General features: G+C 52.7%; 1 protein-coding gene across 50 annotated transcripts in view; it reads right to left on the bottom strand.

The window, feature by feature from the left end:
- Nucleotides 1–454: 454 nt before the first annotated feature.
- The window catches only part of CTIF (cap binding complex dependent translation initiation factor), a 321,869-nt gene continuing 298,311 nt past the window's right edge, over nt 455–24,012 (bottom strand). For all 50 annotated transcript variants that reach the window (XM_021092817.2, XM_084965542.1, XM_084965695.1 and 47 more), the window contains 2 exons: nt 6,123–6,176; nt 455–4,432 (listed from right to left, as the gene is read on the bottom strand). In XM_021092817.2, the coding sequence (XP_020948476.1) occupies nt 4,217–4,432; nt 6,123–6,176 (270 nt within the window). In that variant the 3' untranslated portion in view covers nt 455–4,216. The remainder of the gene's footprint in view (nt 4,433–6,122; nt 6,177–24,012) is intronic.

The following is a 24,012-nucleotide window of genomic DNA, read 5'->3' as shown; positions in this document are numbered from 1 at the left end:
TCATGGATAATAGTCGGGTTTGTAATTTGCTGAGCTGCAATGGGAACTCCTGGCTGCTGACGTTTAGAAGCTGCTGGGCCCAAGTCTCAGCCAAATGTCATAGTGACTTTTTCATGGGAGGGGTAGGTTTGGGGTGTGGGATGGTGAAACATGCAGGAAACTGAATCTTTAGTGGAAAAGTCATTTTGTGCAGGACTGGTTTAATGCTGCCACCTTGGCTAGGCCACAGTTCCCAGCTTGGGGTGGAGGGGCATCTCTCTCCTTCACCACATTCTCCTGGGCCGCTGTGGAGAGCAGGGGGCTGGAGAAGAGTGGCCCAACTATGGGGAATCTTCCTCACCACCTGGGGAGGTAGGGGCTCCTCCGAGGCCTCTGCCGACACCCGTGGAGAGGCACAAAAGCCTTTGGGAAAGCTCTCCTTTGCCAAACCCACAAAGAACACAGATTCAGGGCATTTTTGTTTTTGGCGTGGTTTATTTTTTAAACCCACTTGTAGTTTGGGTTCAGCTGGAAAGCAGGACATACTGAGGGAGGGGAGGTGGTCGCGAGAGCAGGATTCTGCTGCAGCTTTGGCAGGAAGCCCCAGGCCCCGACTCAGGGGAGGTAGGACCCGTGGCCAGGTTCCCAGCTGGCTTGGGCGAGGCGGGCAGCCCTTCTGTGCAAGTGGCCCGAGCAGAGGAAAGTTGCCTTTTCTCTGATCTGCGTTCTCAAAGGCCCAGCCTGAGGTTTCCCAACAGAGCGCCGACAGCTGAGGGAAAGAACTCTGCGGGTCGGCCAGAGTCTGTCGGACAAGGAACACTGGCCGGCTTCTGATGCCAGATAAGAGACTAGGACTTGGCGTCTGGGCGGCCCCGTGGGGCTGCTCCTGTGGCGGCCTGGCTGTCTGGGTCCCGGCCCCTGCAGCTGCCCAGGGCGTGATCAGTGGTCCATTTCCCACACCACCCCTCCCCATCCCTCAGAGGAAAATAAAATAAAAATCAGAATAAATACTGACTCAGCCAACATTTACATTTACATGGATGGACAGGACGATCCCCCAAACTTAAAGGTGTACAGACGGGTTCAGGAAGGACGAGCAGACGAAAGTGGGTTGGGGGGGCGCACACTCCCGTGGAGGTTGGTGGGGCTCCCGCTTGTCCAGGGGAGGCTGGGGGCCTTCGTGGGGCTGCGGTCCCAGAGCTTAGGCAAAGCCTGGAGGCCGTGGGAGCGGGACTGCCGTGAGCAGGCTGGATGCCTGAGAGCGAAACAAGGACCACTTCGTTTTGACTGGCAGGGGAGAGATCCCAAGACAGGACTGGCCTCCGAGGGCTGGACTCTGCCTCCTCTGGGTGCCAAGGAAGCCACAGGCAAGTGGGGAAAACAGCGCGAGCCTCGGAAACGCAACATCCAGTTTAGCCTCCCGTCAGATACATTCAGAGGTCAGCTTGGATGGAGCCTCCCTCTAGCGAAGACCTCTGGCCTGGGGAGGGGACGGAGGTCTGGGGGCACCCACGTTTGCCCCCTGCTTCCTGTCTGAGTAGTCTCCCGAGGGAAGCTGCCTCAGAGTCCCCGATTTTAGGCTTTCCTGTTATTTTCCTTAAAAACAAATTTGTTTTTAAACGTTTTCCTTCCATGTCTGAAAAAGCAGCAGCAAGCTGCATTTAGAAAAACACAAATTGTTATTCGGATTGGCCAGGAAGCGCTTTCAAGCAACGGAGTAAACTAGGCAAACCATATGTCTGGAGCCACCGTGACACGACACGTAATTAAAAATATATTTATATATGTATACATATTTATATCTCACTTCTTCCCACTCTGGTCCTAACAGGTGAGGAGGGGTTGGCCCTGAGGCAAGACCGCCAAGGAAGGCCATTGGAGGAAGGGGCATGAGGCCCATGGTGCCCGCGATGCCACCCGCTCTGCTTTCCAGGGGAACATCAGCCCCACGTGCACGTGCCTGGGGTCCCTTTGGGAAGCTCGCTCTCTGGGCCCAAGGTAAGGATGGCAGGAGGCCCTGCTTCTCTGTCTCCTCCACTGCCACCCTCACCCCTAGGCCTCTGTCTTCCTCCGGGGCCCTGCTCCATTCTCATAGATACACACTCACTCACTCACTCACACCACTCAAGGGCAGCAGGGCCTATTTCAGCCCAGGTGCAGCTCTCTAAGGGCTGCCTGACTCCTCAGCACCGTGATTTCCCTAGTGCCCCCTCTGAGCACCTGAGTGTCAGTCCAGCTCTTCCCTCAAGGCCTCCTGTGGGGCTTCTGGTGTCCCTGGGCCCCAGGCTGAGGAGGAAAGGCAGTGAGAAGCTTGAGAGGCTGGGGAGGAAGGGGCGGGGGAGGGCAGAGGCAGAGGCCAGGGGCAGCCGGGGCTCCTTAGCAGAGGCTACTGATTTGTTCCAGGTAAACTCTGCCCCCATGCCTTGTCCCCAACAGGTTCCCGTCCTGGGGCTGGCAGGCAGGTGGCAGCCAGGGGGTGATGGTGGGGGGAGTATGGAGGAGGCTGTCCCCAACCCCACCTGCCTGCTCTCCTAGACTCAACAAAGGGGACTTTCCTCCTGCCTGATGGGACCAGGCAGCCAGGGGGTCTCCAAGGTGACCCAGGCAAGGACTGGCTTAACAAAAGAGCAGGTGAGGAGACTGCTGGGCTCGGAGGTCACTTTCCAGGGGCTCATCCAAGTGTGGGCTCCAGATCAGGAGATGGGCTGTTTGGACACCAGTGAAAACCCAAAGCCAGTCTCCCAGGGCCTAACCCGCATCCTCCTCTGTAGCCATCACAGAAGGGGCTGCTCCCAGGGCTTGGTCCCTCCAAGAATCCCCAGTCTTGTTCCCAGCCTGGAAAGCTGGTGGCTCGCTCGTCCCCTGATGGTCCTGCTCATGACTGAGTGAATGCACCTTTTCACGACAGCCCTGGGGCTGCAGCTCCTAGAGCCCTCCTGTGACACGGACTGTGGGGGTGGGGGTGATTTAGCTAAAAGGCCAAGTCCTGGGGAACCAGGCACCAGCCCTACCATCCACATTCTCCCCCAACAGTGGAAGTTTAGGATGAGATCTGTGTGTGGAACGGGGGAGCATCACCTAGGGTTTTGGTTTTAATTCACCAGTCTCGTTCTGAGCCAGGCTTGGCCTGGGCTAGGATGGGTTTAAAGCTCTCCCAGCAGCAACAGTATCAGCCCTTTGAGGGAGCAAAGCTAGAATAAGAGGGAGCAGAGGTACTGGAAGCCAGGGGCTGAGGAGCAGAGGCTTCCAGCGGGGACCCCTGCTGGGGCAGAAGTTTCCAATTACCCTAATTGGCTATTGGCAAGCTGTCTGTGGCTAGAATCCTTCCAGAGGGGGCTGGGTTTGATCTCCTGCTAATCAGGGGGTCCTTGTGGTGCTCACTGTGTGATCACATCGCGGGCCCTTTTCATCGGGAGAGGAGACTTCAAAGCAGCTGACTTTTGAAAAAATAAAACACAATGAAACAAAAGAGCGCAAGTAGAACGGCAAACTCCATCTCCCCTCCCAGTTCCCCGGCCCCCGCGGGACCTGCAGCTTGGGGGCTGAACGGAGGAGGCTTGGAAGTTGGGAAGGTGGAGCGTGAAGGTTAGAGGAGGCCCCCACAGTCCCCCAGCTCAGCCGCGCGCGCGTGCGCGCGCGGACAAAGGCCGTCAATTACGGGCGGCTGGTGGGGACCGTGCCTGCCTTTGTCCTCCCGGACATCTGCTACATGTCGCCTGCTGCCAGTTGGCGACTGCGGCTGACAGCATGCGGGAAACAATGCAAGCCCGTCTCCGACCCACTTTTTCAGCCTCCTGTGGTCCTTTCTGACCCAAGCTGTACCCCTGGCGTGCGGGCTGCCAAGGCCTCTGAGGAGTCGCAGAGATGAACCCCTCGCACACAGCCCTTCGGGGGCGGCGCTGATGAGAGGGGGCGGGGAGAAGCGGGCGTGAGGAGGGGGAGGGGAGGGGAGGGGGAGGGCCGGGCCGCCGCAAAGGAGAAACATGCTTCCCTTACTGGTGTGAGCTGCCGCATGCTCAGGCTTGGGGGTGGGGTGGGGGGGGCTCGCAGGGTGAGGGAGCTTCTCCTAGGGATTTGATCCCTTCCCGGTCTGACTCCAGGCTGGCCGCCGGCTCTGCCTGCCTTCGTCCCCATTTCTTTCTCCCGCCAGGGCCACCCCTGTCCTCCCGCCTGTCCATCTGGCCCTGGGCATCAGGGCTCCAGCTGCCCGCGGGCCACCCGCCAGGCCCCCTGGCTGTCAGGCTGTCAGTTTCTGGATGGTTCTGTTGTAGTACTGCGTGATGGGGGGTGTCAGAGGGTTCCAGTTGTTGGCGTGGAGCTCGATGACCTCCAGGAGCAGGGACCGGGTCAGCATCGACTCTGAAGGGCACAGCATCTTGTCTCGGGCGCTGGCCAGGAGCTCGGCCATCATCTCGGGCAGCTGCTCCTCCAGCAGCCGGCCTGTGCTCTGCAGCTGCGGGCAGAGAAGTGGGGTTGGCATGTGAACTGGGCCTGAAAGGGCTCCTGACCCACTTTGGTTACAGGGGGTGCTGAGGGCAGGGACAGGAAATAGCTGGATTATCTCAGGAGGGTGTGAGCCCAGGTCTCTAGGCCTGGGAGTGGGTGGGGGTGAGGGGAAGGACCGGGAGGGGGCAACAGCCAATGAGACAGCCTCCATTTAACACCCAATCTGCTGGAGGAACAAGAGGAATCCGCATCTTGCCTGCCACCTGAGGCGGAAGAGCCCTTCACCCACCTGCCTCCCCTCATACAGGAAGCCTTCCTTGACTAGGGCCTTTACCCTCTACAGCTGTGTGACCTGCTTCCTTCAAGGCTGATCAGGTGGCAGTGTGTTAATTTTCACCTGCTGGGATGTCTCTCTGGAATCGAGCTTAGTCATTATTACCTGTGTGTGTCCATGTGGAACCTGCCCCCATCCCACCTCCCCACCCCCAGCAATGACCTGGGCATACACTTGTGACACAATGGGGAGGAGAGAAATTCAAAGGGAGGCAGAAGGCCAGTCAGAGGGTCTGCCCCCAAGAGCCAGCACCCCTTCTCCCCCAGTTGTCTTGACAAGCCCCCCCCAGAAGAAGGATCCCAAATGATCCCCTGGATCAGCACACCCTGAGCATCAGCCCCTGCAGTCCTCCTCCTGTAAGCTAAGCCCCCGTACCCCAACCCCAGCCTCAGCCCACCCACTTCCCAAGGCTCTGCCTTCTTCCCAAAACCTTCCTTGACCTCCCTGGCCTGCCTTGACCTCTCCCCTGGCGCCTCAGGGATGCGTGCTCTGTACCCATATTTATCCTCTACAACATTCCATCCACTGTGAGTGTGTGTGTATGAGAGAGATCTCTAACCCTAGCCAGACCACACAGGATGTCTGAGGGCAGGAACCATGCTTTTTCCTCCTCCCCCATCTTCCCTGCCCATAGCCCCATGTAGGGTACCAGCTGGAGCCCAACAGACGAAGGGGTGACTGTCCCATAGAGGAAGGCTGCTGTTTAGGCTCCCAGCACTCTGGTCCCTGGCTCCTCAGAAGTGGCTTTGGAGGCCAGGCACCTGCCCCCTGAGAGGTGTGTTCACACCCCAACGTGCCATGGGTGTGGGCCCTGGAAGCTCCCCCTGCCCCCGACTGCACTATGTCCTTGAGCTGTTTTCTGAGGGCACAGGTTTGTGCCTGTGACAGGGGCCAGAGCCAAGCATCTGGAGGAAGAGCCCAGAGATCAGTGGCCAGGTCTTGGGAACAAGAGTGGGACCGGCCACGGGGGCTGCTTTGAAATGGACAGGGCCAACTTGGGGGTGCAAGTCTCAGCAACTCCCCCCATACCCTATACCATCAAAGCCAAGGGAAAGAGTTGGGGGCGGGGCATCACTTGGAATCTCCTGAGTCACCTGTGTGGTGCTCCTGGCCAAGGACAGGGTAGTCTTGGGGGCAGAGGGAAAGTGGATGGTGCTAGCACGCCATCCTTCCCTTCAGAAAACCAGCGATCCTCTCCCCCAGCCCAAGTCCATGTCCACTTAGGAAGTCGCCCCCCCCCCCCGACACACCCTTGCCCTGGACTTGTGTGGACACTTCCAATGGTCCTTGAACCCCCGCAACAGTTAAGGGAAGAGGGACACAGAGGGTCCGAGATGGGAGGTGTCCAAGCATCACTGCTTACCTCCATTGAGCAGCACAGGACGGCATCTTCCTTCACATCCTGAGATTGCAAGAGCTGGAAGATAGGGGCAGAAAATGCCACTTAGGAACAACGCACAGGTCTCAGCCCTCAGTCCCCTGTAGCCTGGAACAAGCATCCCCAGGGGTGGGCCAGATAACCTGCAGAGGTCAGAGGGCAGCAGGAGCACTGCCCCAGGAAGCAGTGATGTCCCTGATGGGAGGGCTGCTGTGGTCATCGAGCATGGGCACCTTGGCCTGGTCAGCAGCCACAGCAGAGCAAGGCTGCAGGTGGATTTGAAGGGTAGCGGCAAGGATGCTAGGATCATTGCTAGTGAACAACTGGTCAGTCAAGATGAAATTCCTGATTCATGAGAGGGGCTCAGCCAGGATCTGGGGCTCCTGGGCCCTGGCTTTAGGAGGACTTCCAGAAAGCAAAACACTTTTCTCCACGGACCCAGCACGGTGAGCCTGCAAAACCATGCCGACCTGCACAGAGGCTGGAATTGCTTCCTGACCAAGGCCATGGCCAGGCTGCTCAGAGCTGGGACTGGCCACCCCCCGACCAGGCTTCCCTCTACCTGCTTCATGTTATTCTCTCAATCTCTCTCTTTCAGTTGCGATTAAACTCATAAAACAAGTTCAGCTTTTTTTTTTTTTGTCTTTTTGGAGCTGCACCAGAGGCATATGGAGGTTCCCAGGCTAGGGGTCTAATTTGAGCTGCAGCTTCTGGCCTACACCACAGCCACACCAGATCTAAGCCGTGTCTGTGATCCTTAACCCACTGAGCGAGGCCAGGGATCGAACCTGCAACCTCATGGTTCCTAGTCAGATTCATTTCTGCTGCTCCACAATAGCAAGTCCTGTCCTGAGCCTCAATTTTTTTTTTTTTCTTTGCTTTTCAGGGCTGCACCTGAGGCATATGGAGGTTCCCAAGCTAGGGGTCAAATCAGAGCTACAGCTGCCGGCCTTTGCCCCAGCTACTGCAACACCAGATCTGAGCCACATCTGCAACCTACACCACAGCTCATAGCAACGCCAGATCCTTAACCCACTGAGAAGGCCAGGGATTGAACCCTCAACCTCATGGTTCCTAGTCGGATTTGTTTCCACTGCACCACGATGGGAACTCTCTTTCCTGAATCTTTATCAACTTATCTATTCTGGACGTTTTACAATGGAATCATATAAATCATATAATACATGGTCTTCTATGGCTGGCCTCTTTCACTTAACCTTTTTTTTTTTTTTTTTTTTTTTTCTTTTTTGGCCACCTTGAGGCGTATGGATTTTCTGGGCCAGGGATCAAATCTGAGCTTCAGTTTTGAAGCTGCAGCAACTCAGGATCCTTTAACCCACTGTGCTGGGCTGGGGATGGAACCTGCATCCTGGTGCTGCAGAGACACGGCTGATCCCATTGGGCTACTCCACTTAACTAATGCTTTTACAGTTCATTCATGTTGTAGCCTGTGTCAGTTCTTCATTCCTTTTTATGGCTGGATGCTATTCCATGAACCCCCAGTAAAAATTCCTACCAGACACAGCTTCAGAGAAATTTTCCCATAGTGTTCTCCCCAAGCCCCACTGACCACTTCTACTGGTTCCTTTCCTGCTCATGCTTCTTCTTCCAACCCCTAAATACATCTCAGGTCCACCTCTACCTCACTCCCCATCACACGGATCATTCTAGCCATCAGATCATCTGCTCCATGTGATTTTTCTATCTGCTGGAACCCTCCATCTCAACCCGCAATGCTTTCCCATCCTTCAAGGCCCAGCTCACTTCCCAGATTTCCCTGGAGACTTCTGGATTAGCCCCGTCCCACCCCGGGGCCCAGAGTCCCCCTGGCTTTCCCACCCCCTAGCCTGCCACACAAGTGGAAAGACGTTTTCCACTGTGAACCGGGGCTTCCTGAAGGCAAGGGCAGGTGTGACATTCATCTTTGCTGCCCTTTAATATCAGCACAGCTCCTGGCCACAGCATGGGATTTGCTAAATGTGGGTCGTTGTGATTTATGCATTGTTTTTGTTTTAAAGGAAGGGTGGAGGGTAAGACGAGAGCTCCAGAGGAAGGCAATTTTAGGGTCAGCTTCCTCATCCACTGACCAAGAACTGGAGTCAAGGTTTCGGATCTGGACAGGCTAGGGTCAAGGTGAAATCACACAGCTGAGAGGGGCTGTTCCCTCTGCAGGCTGGAAACCCAAATTCCTCACACCCATCTTACCTTTCCTTTCTGTCACAATGCAGCCATCCACCCCTCCCAGGGTCTCCCTGGCCCCCCACCCCACAGCAGCCACAAGCATTCACTGGGGGGGGGGGGCTGGAGATGCACTTCCTAAGTATCAAATGAGTCCAAGGGACCAGTCTGTGGGCCACAATGACCAGAGGCATTCGCAGGGACCCCATCTCCTTCTTCTTGGCATCTCTGTCAACATTAAGCAAGAACTGGTCTCACAGCAGACAGCCAGAAAGGACATCCTTTGGGGACGAAGGAGTGGAGGCAAGCCTGGAGCTGCTCAAAGGATGAGCTGGCAGAGAAGGAAGGGACCATCTGGGGAAGGAAACAGTGTCAGCCACACAGCGGCAGGTACTGACGGCCACTGGTGGGCACGCTCTGCCCACTGATCCTTCTGACTCCTAGCCTCTGAGCTCTTGTCAACCAGGAATTCTCAGCCACCAGGTATGAGCAGATGTTCCTCCCTCACCTTGTTCAGGGCTCTGCCTCAATGTCACATCTTTGGCCAGGGATTCCCTGGCCAGCCTGGGTGTAAGTGATCCCGCTATTCACCTCCTGGCTTCTTCCTCTCCGTAGCATCTCTCACCCCTGACATACGATCTGCTTGTTGACCTATTGTCTCCCCCACTAGAAGGCAAACTCCAGGAGGGCAGTGCCTCTGTTCTGTCCATTGCTCTCACCTGCCACACAGCAAGCACTCAGAAGTATATATATTTTTAAGGGCCACATCTGCAGGATACAGAATTTCCTAGGCTAGGGGTTGAATTTGAGCAGCAGCCGCTGCCTACAACACAGCCACAGCAACACCAGATCAGAGCCGCATCTGCAAACTACACGGCAACTTGCGGCAACACTGGATCCTTAACCCACTGAGCAAGGCCAGGGATCGAACTGCATCCTCATGGATGCTAGTCAGGTTCTTAACCCACTGAGCTACAAGAGGAACTCCCTCGGAAGTATTTATTGACAAATACGCCCTAAGGGGCCGGGGGGGTGGGCAGGGGAAGACCCACCACCCAGCTGGGAGAGTCTGCAAGTGGGGAGGGACTAACCTAGAGGGGCAGCACCTTGGGGATTCACCCAGGTGCACGCACTTGAACAGGTGAGGATGAGCAGGATGTGGGTACCCCCACCCCACAGGCTTCTCTTGCCAAAGCAGACACAGCACAAAATTATAGTTGATGTGTCTGCCAACACGGTGTTTGTAGAAACCGAAACACATCTCTAGATGGCAATTTGGTGATAACTATCAACATTACAAGAGTACAGACCCTCTGACCAAGCGATACTGCTTCCAGGAATCTATCCTACACATGCCCCCCCCCCCCACAGGCACCAAGCCCCGGATATAAGGTTTTTTTTCTTTTTTTTTTTTTTTGTCTTTTTAGGTCTGCACCCATGGCATGTGGAGGTTCCCAGGCTACGGGTCCAATTGGAACTGTAGCTGCTGGCCTACACCACAGCCACAGCAACACAGGATCCGAGCCATGTCTTCAACCTACACCACAGCTCGTGGCAATGCCAGATCCTTAACCCACTGAGCGAGGCCAGGGATTGAACCTGCATCCTCATGGATACTAGTCGGGTTTGTTAACCGCTGAGCCACGATGGGAACTCCTGGATATAAGGGTTTTGTAGCACTACTGCAAATAGCTTGAATGGCCACCAAAAAGGGGACTGGGAAAATAATGAGGACACGTCCATGCAGAGGAACACTCTGCAGCACACAGTTGTCCCTCCCACTCTACACTGGCACCTGCTTCTTGAATTTTCTTGCCTCCCAGGGCTGCAGACCCTCAAGGAGAACCAAGGGAAGCATCCATGGAGTCAATGTTGGGGGTGGGGGCTGTTCTGGGAGTCACACCAGGAAAAGCGTCCCTCATCTAGAAAACCCAGGAGACCAGAGTGTGGACCAGGAAGCAGGCTGGGAGGTGACTCACCCTGCAACAGGCTTACCTGAGTCACGTGGTTCAGCATCTGACCCAACCTGCTGTGGGAGGGGCTGGTTCCAGGACTCAGTAGTGAAGGGTCCCCTGACTATCTGGGATGGCATGGGGGTGGGGGGCAGGGGAAGGTGAGCCTAGCCCAATTTACTCTGCAAGGAACATGGGGACGAGTATTAGGCGAGCTCTGAGGTTTGCTGAAACTTCCTTCTGGTTTGTTCCCGTAGAGCTTTGCCACAGTGCTTAGCAGGGAGAAAATCCTTAAAATAAAAATTGCTGGGAGAGGAGTTCCTGTTGTGGCACAGCGGAAGCGAATCTGACTAGGAACCATGAGGTTGCAGGTTTGATCCCTGGCCTCGCTCAATGGGTTAGGGATCTGGCGTTGCTGTGAGCTGTGGTGTAGGTCGAAGATGTGGCTTGGATCTGGTGTTGCTGTGGCTGTGGTGTAGGCTGGCGGCTACAGCTCCGATTGGACCCCTAGCCTGGGAACCTCCATAGGTCGTGGGTGTGGCCCTAAAAAGACGAAAAGACCAAAAAGAAAAAAGAAAAAGAAAAAGAAAAAAATTGCTGGGAGAGATCATGAGAAAGGGGAAAAATGGGGGATCTGGTGGGAAGGGAACTCCTAGAGACAGAGTAGGTAGTGGCAGCTGGTTGGAGACAGGGGAGCAGGGGGCTGGGAGCTGACAGGAAGGGCGAGGGGTCCCACTCTGGGTGCACCTGGCATGCCGGCTGACATGTAGGAGGTGCTCGGTAACACCTGTCACGGTGAATTGAGATGAATCTGGGATCATGTCCTGCCCTGAGATCAGCTTCCTGGGGGTTCTGAGGCTTCGGGACCCATGATCTAACATGATGGGAAATACCAGGAAGAGCCAGGGTGGGATAAGTTCCATATGCTCTGAAGTGCGGCCGTTTCTCCCTCCGAGTGGCCCTGCAACTTCTCTCTGCGCTGCGTGGACAGCCTCTGGAGCCTCCGTGCTCCTGACAGCAAAGCCTGTCTCCTCTTTCCTTCTTACTGCCTGAAGCAGAGCCAGGTTAGGGTTTTCAGTTCTTCCTTTCTTCCTCACATCTTTGTGACTGGACTATATCCTCTGCTCTGCACGTCCAAACTCCCTGCAGGCCAGCTCCCTGCCCTGGGTGGGGCTGGGGGGGAGGCCCTGGGTTTTTGGCTATCAGGGTAGGGGACAGACTTGGGGTGGGGGCTCTCAAGCAGGCCTGTGGGCCGGCTCTCACCCTCAAGCCTCTCCTCCAACCTTATCTTTCACTCAGTTGTTTGGGAAAGTCTGTGTTAAGCCAAGAATCACATTGTGTGATAGGCCCTCTGGAAAGCAGCCTGCTGGGTTTTCTCAAGGAAGTGGGGGAGGACTGGGAGGTTTCTTTTGTTTGGGTTTTGTTGTTGTTGTTATTGTTTTGATGTGTTAAAGTTTTTTTTTTTTTTAACTTTAAAAAACTGAACTATAGTTGATTTACAATGGTGCGTCCATTTCTGCTGGGCAGCAAAATGATTCAGTTATACATACACATACATTCTTTTTTATAGTCTTTTCTATTACGGTTTATCTCAGGATATTGAATACACTTCCCTGGGCTATTCAGTAAAACCTTGTAGTTTATCCATTCTATGTCATGGTTTACATCTGCTAACCCCAAACTCCCAGTCCCTCCATCCTCCCCTCCCCCTTGGTAACCACAAATCTGTTCTCTAGGTCTGTGAGTCTGCTTAGTAGATCAGTTCATTTGCGCCCTATTTTAGATTCCAGGACCAGGGTGTTTTCACTGCACTTTTTCCTCTCAGTTGCTGAGATGCAGAGTTCAGGAAGGGAACTGGGCGCTGCAGACCATGTCCTGTTCTCCCTGCAAATGCTATGCTATCCTGGCCACTCGTGGCCAGCTTTTGAGGGTGGACCCTCGAAGCCGTAGGACTGAAGGGCTGCAGAAGGGACTGCATCACAGCCAGGAAGTCGCACCCTGCAGCTCTGTGTGGGCAAACAGGAGGCTAGCCTGCCTTACCCTGGGGGGAATCCTTGACACAACTCTATAGGGCTCCCTCCCCAGGACCCCTGAGGGGCTCCCATGCCTCTGCAGGATCATTGGGTTAGGAGGAATCCTTCCTTGACTCTCTCTTTGTGGTCCATGTCCCAAGGGTAAGATCCTTCCATTCTTTCCCGTCTTGGCCAAAACTTACCTGTTTTTGTGTTCCATTTCTTCAGGGCTCTGCTCTCCTAAAGGACAGCTAGTTTGGGGATGCATGAATCTGTGCTGGTACACTGAGGGGGCCATTGAGCTCTGTTGTTGATACATGTTCTCTTTGGGATCTTCTGGAGACAATGCATTAAGTCCAGGATGAGTCTCAAAAAGTAGTGGCAACTTGAAAAGATACTTGTCCACCCATGTTCACACAACTCAACAGGCAAGAGTGGAAGCAACCCAAGTGCCCACTGATGGATGCATGAATAAACTAGATGTGGCCTATCCATATAATGGAATGTTATTCATCCTTAGAAAGGAAGGAAATCCTGTCACATGTTGCGACATGGATGAACCTGAAGACATTATGCCGAGTGAAACAAGTTGGTTGCAAAAGGACAAATATTGTATGATTCCACTTGTTTGAGGGACCTGGAGCAAATTCAGAGATAGGAGGTAGAATGGCGGTTGCCAGGGGCTGGGGAAGAGGTAAAGGGGAGTTGGTGTTTAATGAGTGCAGAGTTTCAGTTCTGCAAGATGAAAAAGTTCTGGAGATGGATGATGGTGATGGTTGCACAACAATGTGAATGCACTTAATGCCACTGATCTGTGCACTTAAAAATGGCTAAAAAAGGGAGTTCCTGTGGTGGCTTAGTGGGTTACAAACCCGACTAGTATCCATGAGGATGCGGGTTCCATCCCTGGCCTTGCTCAGTGGGTTAAGGATCTGGCATTGCTATGAGCTGTGGTGTAGGTTGCTGACTCGGCTCAGATCTGGCATTGCTGTGGCTGTGGTATAGGCCTGTAGCTGCAGCTCTGATTTGACCTCTAGCCTGGAAACTTCCATACGCCACAGGATCAGCCTTAAAAAGCAAAAAAAAAAAAAAAAAAGCTAAAATTGTCAATTTTAATGGCTTTTTAAAATACACAATTAAAAAAATGGTTTAAAAGCAGTGGCAGGCAGTAGGCACACAAAAAATTGCTCAACATTACTAATTGTTAGAGAAATGCAAATCAAAATTGAAACAAGGTATCACCTTACACCAGTCAGAATGGCCAACAGTAATAAGTCTACAAATAACAAATGCTAGAGAGGGTGTGGAGAAAAGGGAACCCTCCTACATGGCTGGTGGAAAAGTAAATGGGTACAACCACTAGGAAAACAGTATGGAGGCTTTTCAGAAAACTAAATATAGAGTTACCATATGATCCAGCAATCCCACTCCTGGGCATATACCAGACAAACCTACAATTCAAAAAGATAACATGCACCTCTATGTTCATAGCAGCACTATTCACAATAGCCAAGACATGGATGTCACGTCACCTAAATGTCCATTGACAGGGGAATGGATTAAGAAGATGCGGTACATATATGCAGTAGACCATTACTCAGCCATAAACAGAACAAAATAATGCCATTTGCAGCAACATGGATGCAACTAGAGATTCTCATACCAAGTGAGGTAAGTCATAAAGAACAAGACAAATACCATATGACATCACTTATATGTGGAATCTAAAATACGGCACAAATGAACCTATCTACAAAACAGAGACAGACACACACAGAGAGAACAGACTTGGGGTTGCCAAGGGTGTGTGTGTGGGGGGAAAGGGAGTGGGATGGACTGGGAGGTTGGAGTTAATAGATGCAAACCATTACATTTAGAATGGATAAACCACGAAGCCCTACTGTATGGCACAGTGAACTAGATACAATCTCTTGGGATAGACACTGATGGAAGATAGTATGAGAAAAGGAATGTATATATATGTATGACTGGGTCACTTTGCTGCACAGAAGAAGTTGATATAACACTAAATCAACCCTACTTTAATAATAATAAAAAAAAAAGCAGTGACAGGGAGTAGACACTCTTTGCTGGTCAGGCCATTCCCTGCCTGGACAGGACTGTCTCTCTCCTCTGACATTTGCTCATTGGAAGAAAAGCTCTACCCATGTGGGCGGCAGGGAGGCTGACCTGGGGGTTGAGGGCCCTGGGGTAGGGTGAGGAGCAACCCACTCATCAAAGTCTTTGGCACAGAAAGGGGTGTGGGCGGGCTGGGGCAGGCAAACCACCCGCACCCTCGAACAGTGAAATGTGTTTCTTGGACGGGAATCCAAGGCAATTGTGCGAGCCCACACAGTGTTTGTTCGGAAGCTAATGCATTCCTGTCCTATTGTCTCTGCCGGAGACTTGTTGTGGGCACACCCATCATATCCTCCCTCAGGGAGAGGCCAAGGTGCTCCGAGTAAGGCTGTGGGAGGCCCGACAGCAAAAAGGAGAAAGGCAGCACAGCGTGAACACGGCGGAGTCCTGGGGGAGGGTCCCCAGGGCAGGGACATGTTGCCCAGGGCGTGCCCGGGATGCTGCCAGGCTGGTTGCTGGGGATGCCACCCCGTGGGATGGGAGAGTGCTGATGGAAGGACCCATGCGGCTGCCTTTTACGGCGGAGACCTCCGCTTCTTCCAGCCCGCCCTGACCATCTCCGCCCACCAACAACATGGCTCCAACCTGGGTAGAACAAAACGCAGTGGCCTAATCCGCCACAGTATAAATTCACTCAAGCCCCTCTTGCAGGAGGCCCCTCCTTTGGGGGTGGTGGAAGGTGGGCTGTGAGCAGCAACAGAGGAGCAAAAGTGAGAAGATACTAGAGCTCATGTGATTGGTTAATTTGCTGGGGAACAAACTCAGGGCTCTGATTGGCTGGGCCTGCAGAAGGGTGGGACACCCTGCAAGCTGGAAAGAAGTCTCCGGAAGAAGAGAGAGAAAAAGAAGAGGCGAGAGTGGGAGGTGGAGGTCACCGATGGTGGTGGCGGAGGAAGCCACAGAGATGGGCACGAGCCTTGACCTTAGAGAGCCAGGGGAGAGGGGGCAGAATGAAGGGAGCCAGGGGAGATGGCCTCGGGGTATGTGGTCTAGACGGGCGGCGGGGTGAGGAGCTGCACAGGGCCACCTGCATCTCAGGAGCTCCCTCAGATTGGAGTCAGGGCCCCCGTGCCTCTGGTGGACCTGGACTGGCATCTACAGGTGAGTCTAGAGGACAGCTCTCGATAACGACCTTGAATCGTCAGGAAGAGAGTAGGTTATGTCTGGGTCTCTTCAGGGAGGCAGGAAAGGAGATAATCTAGCCACAGAAGGGTGTCATCAAAAACGTGCAGCAGGTTTGGAGTAGAGACCTGCTATGAACTATGCGTAGTCACTCTGCACCTCAATATCCTTACTTGAGAATGGGGATGAGGCTTGCCTAGAATTGTTTTGACCATCTGTTGAGATAATGTAGCGAAAGAGTTCTGAAAAGTGCAAAGCTTGACTCAAATGCAAGGTGTTATTATTGTTATTAAGTGTGCATCTTTATAGACATGTATCTTTCATGAAGATCTTGACCTGCTTTGAAATGTGCCATCACATTTATCCTCGTGACACTCTTGTGGAGACGGAGAAAGGCCACAGGTATAGTTATCTCTGGTTAATAGAGAAACCTCTAAGAAGAACTGCAAGGTGCTCAGAAGTCCTGGGTCAGCATTCCCTTTCTTGGGGAATTATTTTATTTTCTCTCTCATTAGCTAATTCTTATTTTGCTGGTTGAAGCTCATAATTCTTTTTTTTTTTTTTTTTTTGGTCTTTTTAGGGCTCCACCTGCAGTATACGGAGGTTCCCAGGCTACCGGTCCAATCAGAGCTGCACCTGCTGGCCTATACCACAGCCGCAGCAATGCCAGATCTGAGCCGGGTCTGAGACGTACACCATAGCTCACAGCAATGCCGGATCCTTAACCCACTGAGCAAGACCAGGGATTGAACCTGCCTCCTCATGGATGCTAGATTTGTTTCTGCTGAGCCACAACAGGAACTCTGGATCTCATAATTCTTCACAAAATTGAAATGATTTGACCTATTATTTGCCTGCATTGGCTACCATTTATCCATCTAAACATCCATCCATCCATTCTTTAATCCACCCACATATCATGTATCCAACCTTCCATCCATCCTGTCCTTTCATCCATCTACCTATTTACCCATCTGTCTTCTCACCCACTCATCCATCCATCAAGCCATCCTTTCAACAGTGTTTATGGAACACCTACTATGTGCTAAACACTGTGTAAATACAAGGATGACAAGAAGAATAAGACTTGTAACTTACAGTCTAGTAGGGCAAATAGAGTGTATTAGGAATATAGGGTTGGAGGAGTTCCCGTCATGGTGCAGTGGTGAGCGAATCTGATTCGGAACCATGAGGTTGCAGGTTTGATCCCTGGCCTTGCTCAGTGGGTTAGGATCTGGCATTGCTGTGAGCTGTGGTGTAGGTCACAGACACAGCTATGGCTCTGGTGTAGGCTGGTGGCTATAGCTCCGATTGGACTCCTAGCCTAGGAACCTCCATATGCTGCAGGAAGCGGCCCTAGAAAAAGGCAAGAAGACAAAAGACAAAAAAAAGAAAAAAAAAAAAAAAGAATATAGGGTTGGAATTTGGGTGTTGAAAAACATACCAGGCAGATGACATAAGCAGCAGCACATGGTATAGGCACAAAAACAAACAAAAAGTGAACTAGTGGAGTGCACTGGTGAATAACAAGTATTTCAAGAGGCTAAAATATATGGTGCTAGGAGGAAAGAGAGAATATGATGGCCAGGGCCAGGGCCACATCCTAAAGAGCTCTAGATGTCATGCTACTAGGTTTGGATTATATCCTAATGAACTAGAGAGCCACCAAAAAGAATTTAAACTGGTGAGTAGGGTGATATTGTTTGCAGTGTGGAGAGTAGGTTGGAGCTGGTGGGGTAGGGGGAGAATTGGAAACAAGGAGATTGGAGAGAAATTATGATGGCTTGAGCAAAGGCAGGAACAATGGGAGGGGACAGGTTTAGGAAGTAAGGGTGAGGAAAAGGACAATGTAGAAGATGGACAACCCCCACGTTGGGGCTTGTCAACTGGATAAGCTATGGTACCACCACCGATATTCAGAAGGCAGGAAGAGGTGGTTTGGGAAGGAAGGAATGAGTCTGGTGTTAGAAATGTTGACCCTGCGGTACTTGGGGGTGACCAGGGAAGATGACTTGTGGGAGATTGGCAACCTGTAGTTTTCAGTGCCCAGGTGTGAGTCAAGGCCACAGGTGTGGGATGACCTAGGGAATGACATGGAATAAGAAGAGAAGAGGATGAGCGCTCCTTGAAAGAGCAACATTGAAAGGGTGGTGATGGAGGAGTAACCCCCAAAGGAGCACAAGGGTGGTCAGAGAGCTAGGCAGAGCAGGAAAAAGTGACATCATGGAAGCCAAGGGAGGGCTAGGAAGTCAAGGTCATTTCTTGTTGACAAGGTCAAGGTCAACAGTGTCAAATGCTCAGACCGGTCAAATGAGATGAACAATGACCAGCAGTCCCTGGATTTCATGATTAGGAGACTTTGCCATGATGACTTCATGCAGGGAGGGGGGTGGGTGGAAGCCTGGCTAACGTGGGGCTGAATAGGGAGAGTGAGTCAGGAAGTGGAGACAGAAAAAGTGGACCCTTGGAGTTCCCACTGTGGTGAAATGGGATCTGCAGTGTTTCTCTGGCGCCAGGGCACCGGTTCCATCCCTGGCCTGGCACAGTGGATTAAAGGATCTGGCGTTGCTGCAGCTGCAGTGTATGTCACAACTGCAGCTCAGATCTGATCCCTGGCCCTGGAACTCTATATACTGCGGGGTGGCCAAAAAAGAAAAAGAAAAGAGTGGACCTTTTCTTTTGCTTTGGGCTTTCTGTTCCTTCTTCTCTGTCTCTCACTCTCCTTTCCTCCTCCCTCTCTCTTTGTCTTTCTTCTAGTTGGGAACTTGCCTGGCAGTGGAAAAGAAGGGTAGAATGCTAGGAGAAAGAGATTGGCCTGGGGCCAAGTGGAATCGTCGGTACAGTGGAAGAGACTTGAGCATAGGCAGAGACAAGCATGTAGCATGCGGAAGAGAGGGGTTAATGAGGAGAGGGTCCCCAGTGCATAGATTAGCCTTAAATAAGAGAAAAACCATCACTCCTCTACCATGGACAAGAGGCACTAGTATGGCTGTGGATACAGGTACATGTGTTAAATGCTCACACTGTTAGGAAATAAGTATTGCTTTATGTTTATTACTTATTATTGTCATTCTATGCCTGTCTGCATTTCCTTCATCCCCAAGATAGGGGAATGTGCCCCCAATGTCACTTTTCCACTAGCCTAATATGAAGCCCTGGATGTCAAGGAAATTCATGGTCCTGAACTGGCCCTCAGTCCAAGCTTGTGCCCTGTGGTCTGGCTGTCAGCCCTCCTAACTAAGATGGGCAGGCGGGCAGGCACCCTTACTGCGGACGAGGCGCCCTGGAGGGAATAATTAGCCTTCTTCCTGCAGAGCTTGCAAACCGCCTGTACAAAGTGGCCACAGTAAATGTCACACGGGGGAAGGCTTCATCCCACAGCTGGCCCCAGGGGGTGGAAACATAATCCAGGGCTCAGAGCAGACACTGAATCCTTCTGCAGACACCAGAGCCAGAGGACGGGGCCACGGCTCCAGTGACTCCTCTTGGGGGCCAAGCCCTGGCCAGTGGCCTGGACAGGAGGCGCGTTCTGTTTACAAGAGTCCCTGTAGCCATGAGTTCAAAGGACCCTGCATTGGGCTTTGAGGGACCTTGGCTATGACTTCTATCAACACTTCCCAGCTTCTCCTTTAATGCCCTTGTCTTTCCTTCTGGAAGCCTTGCCTGTCCTTTTCTGTATTCACTGCCCTCTCTTAAAGGGTGGACACAAAATGCCCAAGGCAGCCCTGAGGTTTTACCTTCCAAGAAGGGGTCTCCTGAGGGCTGCATCACACCTTCCGGGGCCTCAATCAGCCCCTGGCCTGTATTTTGGGACTGCCTACTCCAGCTGCCAAGCTCTGAGCTTTCTGCATATTTTAAAATCCATTGTATCCTTATGCTGGTTTACCTGAGGTAAATATCATTGTCATTATCTTCCTTTTAGAGTTGCAGAAACGGAGTCACAGAGAGTGACATGAATGTCCAACGAGCACACGGGTAATGGAAAACCGGCTTGGAACCCAGGTCTGCCTCCAAAGGCAAAGGACATAACTGCTGCCCCATGAGTAAGTCCCACATACACAAGGTTAATGGGGAGAGGTCAGCGAAAGGCGGGGTGACCGCACACCTGGTGTGCCTGGGATGGTCACAGTGTTCACCCCAAATAACTAGTAATGGCACTCCTTTGGGAATCTTGCATGATACCACTACACCAGTGGCACTGATAATGGCACTCCTTTGGCTCTCCAAAGTGCCCTGACTTGGATGATGACACTATAATCACCATATATTATAATATAGTCATATATTATATATTCTAGGTGATCAATAATCATATATTGTAATATACTCTTTCTATATTAAAGACAAGGGCAGCCCCCCACCTCTGCGACCCGACCAGACAGTACATCTCTGGCCTGGTGTATCATCTCTCCTCTTGGTACCCAAGCGCTCCTGTCCATCTCTGAGGAGCTTAGCAGATGAGGGAGAGAGAAGGGCTCTGAAGGTGACAAAATGCCCCTGCTCCCAGGGAGAGGTGGTTATCATGGCAGAAGGTCAGGACACCTGCCGCAAGGCCTCACTTGACCTCACCTGGGGCTGCCAGCGCGAACTGCTTCCCTAGGATGGGAGCCGGAACTGGATGGGACTATGGTAAGAGGTGCACGGTCTACCGCTCTCCGCTAGAGGGGCGGGGCCCTGGGCAGAGCAGATGAAGAAGAAGCAGATGGAAAAGCAGCTGTTCTCCAAACTTTCTCTGGGGGAGCCCAGCCAGGAGGGCTTGGCCCGGAGACAGCAGGTGGCACCTGGGACCATCATCCCCCCACGATAGCATCCTCTGGATGCCTCTCTGAAGGAATGACAGCATGTTGTGTCTGACCCAGTGTGTATGGCTCCCTAAGACAAGGAGAGGGGGTGGGCTAGCTGGCGGGGGGTACCCTGAGGCTTCAGGCATTGGGCAGACACCCCTCACCAGGTCAGTCTGAACTCATAGGTCCCTCCTGGTGCCCATCAGGCTGGGACCCCGGCCAGCATAAGGAGAGGGCAGAGCGGGGAGGACAGCCCAGATTGTCATCTGCTCTTAGGGGGGCCTCCCCTGACCCCTGGCCCTTGGCTTCCCTCAACCTCCACCCACCTGAGGCCTGGACTTGACCTTGTGGGTTTTGGTGGGGGCAGGGGAGGGTGTGAGAAGCTTCTCTGGTGGAGGGAACTAGCTGCCTGCAAAGGCATTTTCCGCTCTCTAAAGTAAACAATCAAACAGGAAATTAATCGAGAAACCCACATCAACGGAAGGTTCAGGTTGTGATTTTCACAGCCCCAGAGCCAGGAAATTCAAAGTTATAGTTCCCATAGCAACTCGCCCGTAGAATCGGGGGCCCCACAGCCACTGGGCTGGAATGAGACCTTGGAAGGTCAACTAGGCCAGCTCCTTGCCTCCAGGAAGTGCAGCTCTACAGCAAGTTTGAAGGCGCCAGGGTAGTATTGCTCTTCTCCCAGGGAGCCTGGGACAATGTCAGGACCTGCAAGGCCTGGGCTTTACTTTCAGTTCTCAGTGACGAGCCTTGTAAACCCTGCAATCAGCTGATAGCTCTGAGCTTCCGTTTTCTTTTTAATTTTTTTCAAAATTATAGTTGATTTACCATGTTGTCAGTTTCTGCTGTACAGCAAAGTGATGACCCAATCATATATATATATATATATATATATATATATGAATTCTTTTTCTTATATTATCTTCCATCATGTTCTATCACAAGTGATTGGATATAGTTCCCTGCGCTATACAGCAGGACCTCACAGTTTATCCATGCTAAATGCAATAGTTTGCATCTACTAATTCCAAACTCCCCGTCCATCCTACTCCCTCCCGCATCCCCTCCATGTCCATGAGTCTGTTTCTGTTCAGCTTCACTTTTCCATATCCCCATAACCATTATTCCTGTATCCCTGTGTTCTATAAATTAGAAATAAGATTTATGCCTGCAAGACGCTCAAGTGAGGGGCTGAGTGAGGCATACTTATTCTTACATCTCCCAGCCCTTGTTCTACTTGGGCCCATAACCACCCCCATCTCTGGACCTTGTGATTGGCCTTGACCCCCCCCCACCCCCGCCTCCATGCTGTGGTTATTTTTCCTCCAAGAAACCTCTCCATTGATTGACAGGGCCAAAAGCTTTCAGCCAGCCTCCAAGGTGGCTACATTTTTCAGATGTCCTTGTCTCTTCAACTTGCCCTTCCACCCCTCCTGGACCAAATATATAATAGTAGCTCAAGCTGCACTTACTGCTCCCCTGACTGATAACCAAGTGGCCTGAATGGAACCAGAGGTAAGCTCCCCCCACCCCACCCCCCCCTGTTCAAGCCTGTGGGGGGTTGTACGTCTTGGGTGGGGTTTTCTTTTGTGTGCGACTAGTGAGGAGTCCCGCCTGGCAGGAAAGGAGATAAGGGCGTTGGAGCTCCACTGAGAAGGAAACAGTCTGGAATCCTTCCCCGAGAGTCACCCTGCCCTCCCACCCGAGATGACCACGAGAGCCGGCTGGCCTTATCAGCGAGGTTCTGCAGCCCAGGCCCAGGGACCCCTGGGATAACACAGGCTGAGGCAGGAGCGGGCACTCCCGGGCAATGGGCCTGTAGTAAAGGGTGCCCGGCCCGCCCACCCACCCGCCCGCCAGCCTGGCTCTGGAGACGAGCCGTGAATTGAGCAAAGCAGTGGAAAGAGAAGTGGCGCCTGCTGGAAAGCAGACAGAGCGGCTCCTGGATTTCCTAACAGGCACAGCCGCGTGCCAGGGCCGATGGGCCAGCTCAGAGTGCCCGCCCGGCCTCGCTTGCGAAACAGCTCTTTCCTCCCCTGGGTGAGCTTTCCCGGGTGGCCGAGCTGCTGTCTTGCCACCCAAGTCCCTGCGTGAGGCCTCCCCCTCCTCCCCTCCCACCCTCCCTTGGGCTTAAACACCTCAGAGGACAGTGGGAAAGGTGGGATGCCTCCTGGGAGCACAAGACGTTTCCTTTCTAGAAGCCAGAAAAAGAAATTTAATCAGGAAGGAGTGACGAGAAGGCAGGTATGGACAGAGGGCTGATTTCTCTGCAGTCTCAGAGACCAGGAGGCGGGCATTGCCACAGACGGTGACCCACTGGCTTCAGAGGAAAGGCCTCCCTGTGTACAGAGTTGGGGGCCACTCTAGGCGGGGGTCCAGCCCTGCTCCCTGATGGGCACACAGTCATCTGAAGGCTGTGCCAACCCACCTTTTCTTTTTCTATTTTCTCTTTAGGGCCACACCTGCGGCATATGGAAGTTCCTGGGCTAGGGGTCGATTCAGAGCTGCAGCTGCCAGCCTACACCACAGCCACAGCAACGCTGGATCCTTAACCCACTGAGCGAGACCAGGGAGCGAACCTGCATCTCCCTGGATACTAGTCGGGTTCTTTTCCACTGAGCCACAACGGGAACTCCCCCAACTCATCTTTTCTTGCACCAGGGAAGAAGCTTCTCAGAAGGTTCTTCATGGTATGTCAAGTTAACCAAGGGTCCCTCCTACCAGTTCTAGACTTTTCAGGGAGTGTGAGTGGGGAAGGGTACAAGTAACCAGCAAGGGGCTATGCTGCCCCAAGCATGGATGCTGAAGGAGCCTTTGCTGACAGCTCTGAGCGTGATCACGAAGGATAAAAGCCTGCAGCAGCCCGGTTCCCATCTTCCTGGGGTGGGAGTGGTGGGTAGGGTCTGAAGCCACATCACAGAAGCTGGGCTGGAGGCTGCCCCTTGGGTGAGGGATCTTAGCTGGTCCTGCGGTGGGTTTGGGTGCGCGGAAGTAACCAAGGACCAACTGGGCAGGGACAGCTGTGCCTGGGACAATTAAGCAGAGAAAAATAGGGCTGTGCTCAAGGCATAATTAGCATTTGTACTCGGAGCAGCAGCCACCCAAATGGAGGGGCAGACAGGCCTGGGCTGAGAACAGGGCCTGGGCTGCCTGGGGACAGCAGAAGTACTCGCTGCCAAGTCTAAGATTGGAGATAAGACTATTTAAGTGGCACCTGGAAGTGTGTTTGGTTTTAGATCCTTACCCTTACCAAAGTATACATTTTCATAATGGAGTGACTCTTTCTAAATTGAGCTGATCTCTTTGGGTGAGTGAGCCTGTGAGTCAATATTCTTTCCTTTCCTTTTCTTTCTCTTTCTTTCATTCTTTCTCTCTCTCTTCTTTCTCTCTCTTTCTTGCTTTCTCTCTCTCTCTTTCTTTCCCTCTCTTTCTTTCTCTCTCTCTCTCTCTTTCTTTTTTAAGGGCCACATGTACCACATATGGAGGTTCCCAGGCTAGGGGTCTAATCGGACCTGCAGCTGCCAGCCTTCACCACAGCCACAGCAACATCAGATCTGAGCCTCATCTGCCACCTACACTACAGCTAACGGCAATGCCGGATCCTTAACCCACTGAGCAAGGCCAGGGATGGAACCTGCATCCTCACAGACACTAGTCGGGTTCGTAACACTGAGCCACAACAGGA

The sequence above is a fragment of the Sus scrofa genome, chromosome 1 (assembly GCF_054392235.1).
Source record: "Sus scrofa isolate SSC_HxYL_T2T_F1_AM1 chromosome 1, Sscrofa_HxYL_maternal_Yorkshire_Landrace_v2.0, whole genome shotgun sequence".
Taxonomy (NCBI): domain Eukaryota; kingdom Metazoa; phylum Chordata; class Mammalia; order Artiodactyla; family Suidae; genus Sus; species Sus scrofa.
This window is presented reverse-complemented; position numbering and strand designations above follow the sequence as displayed.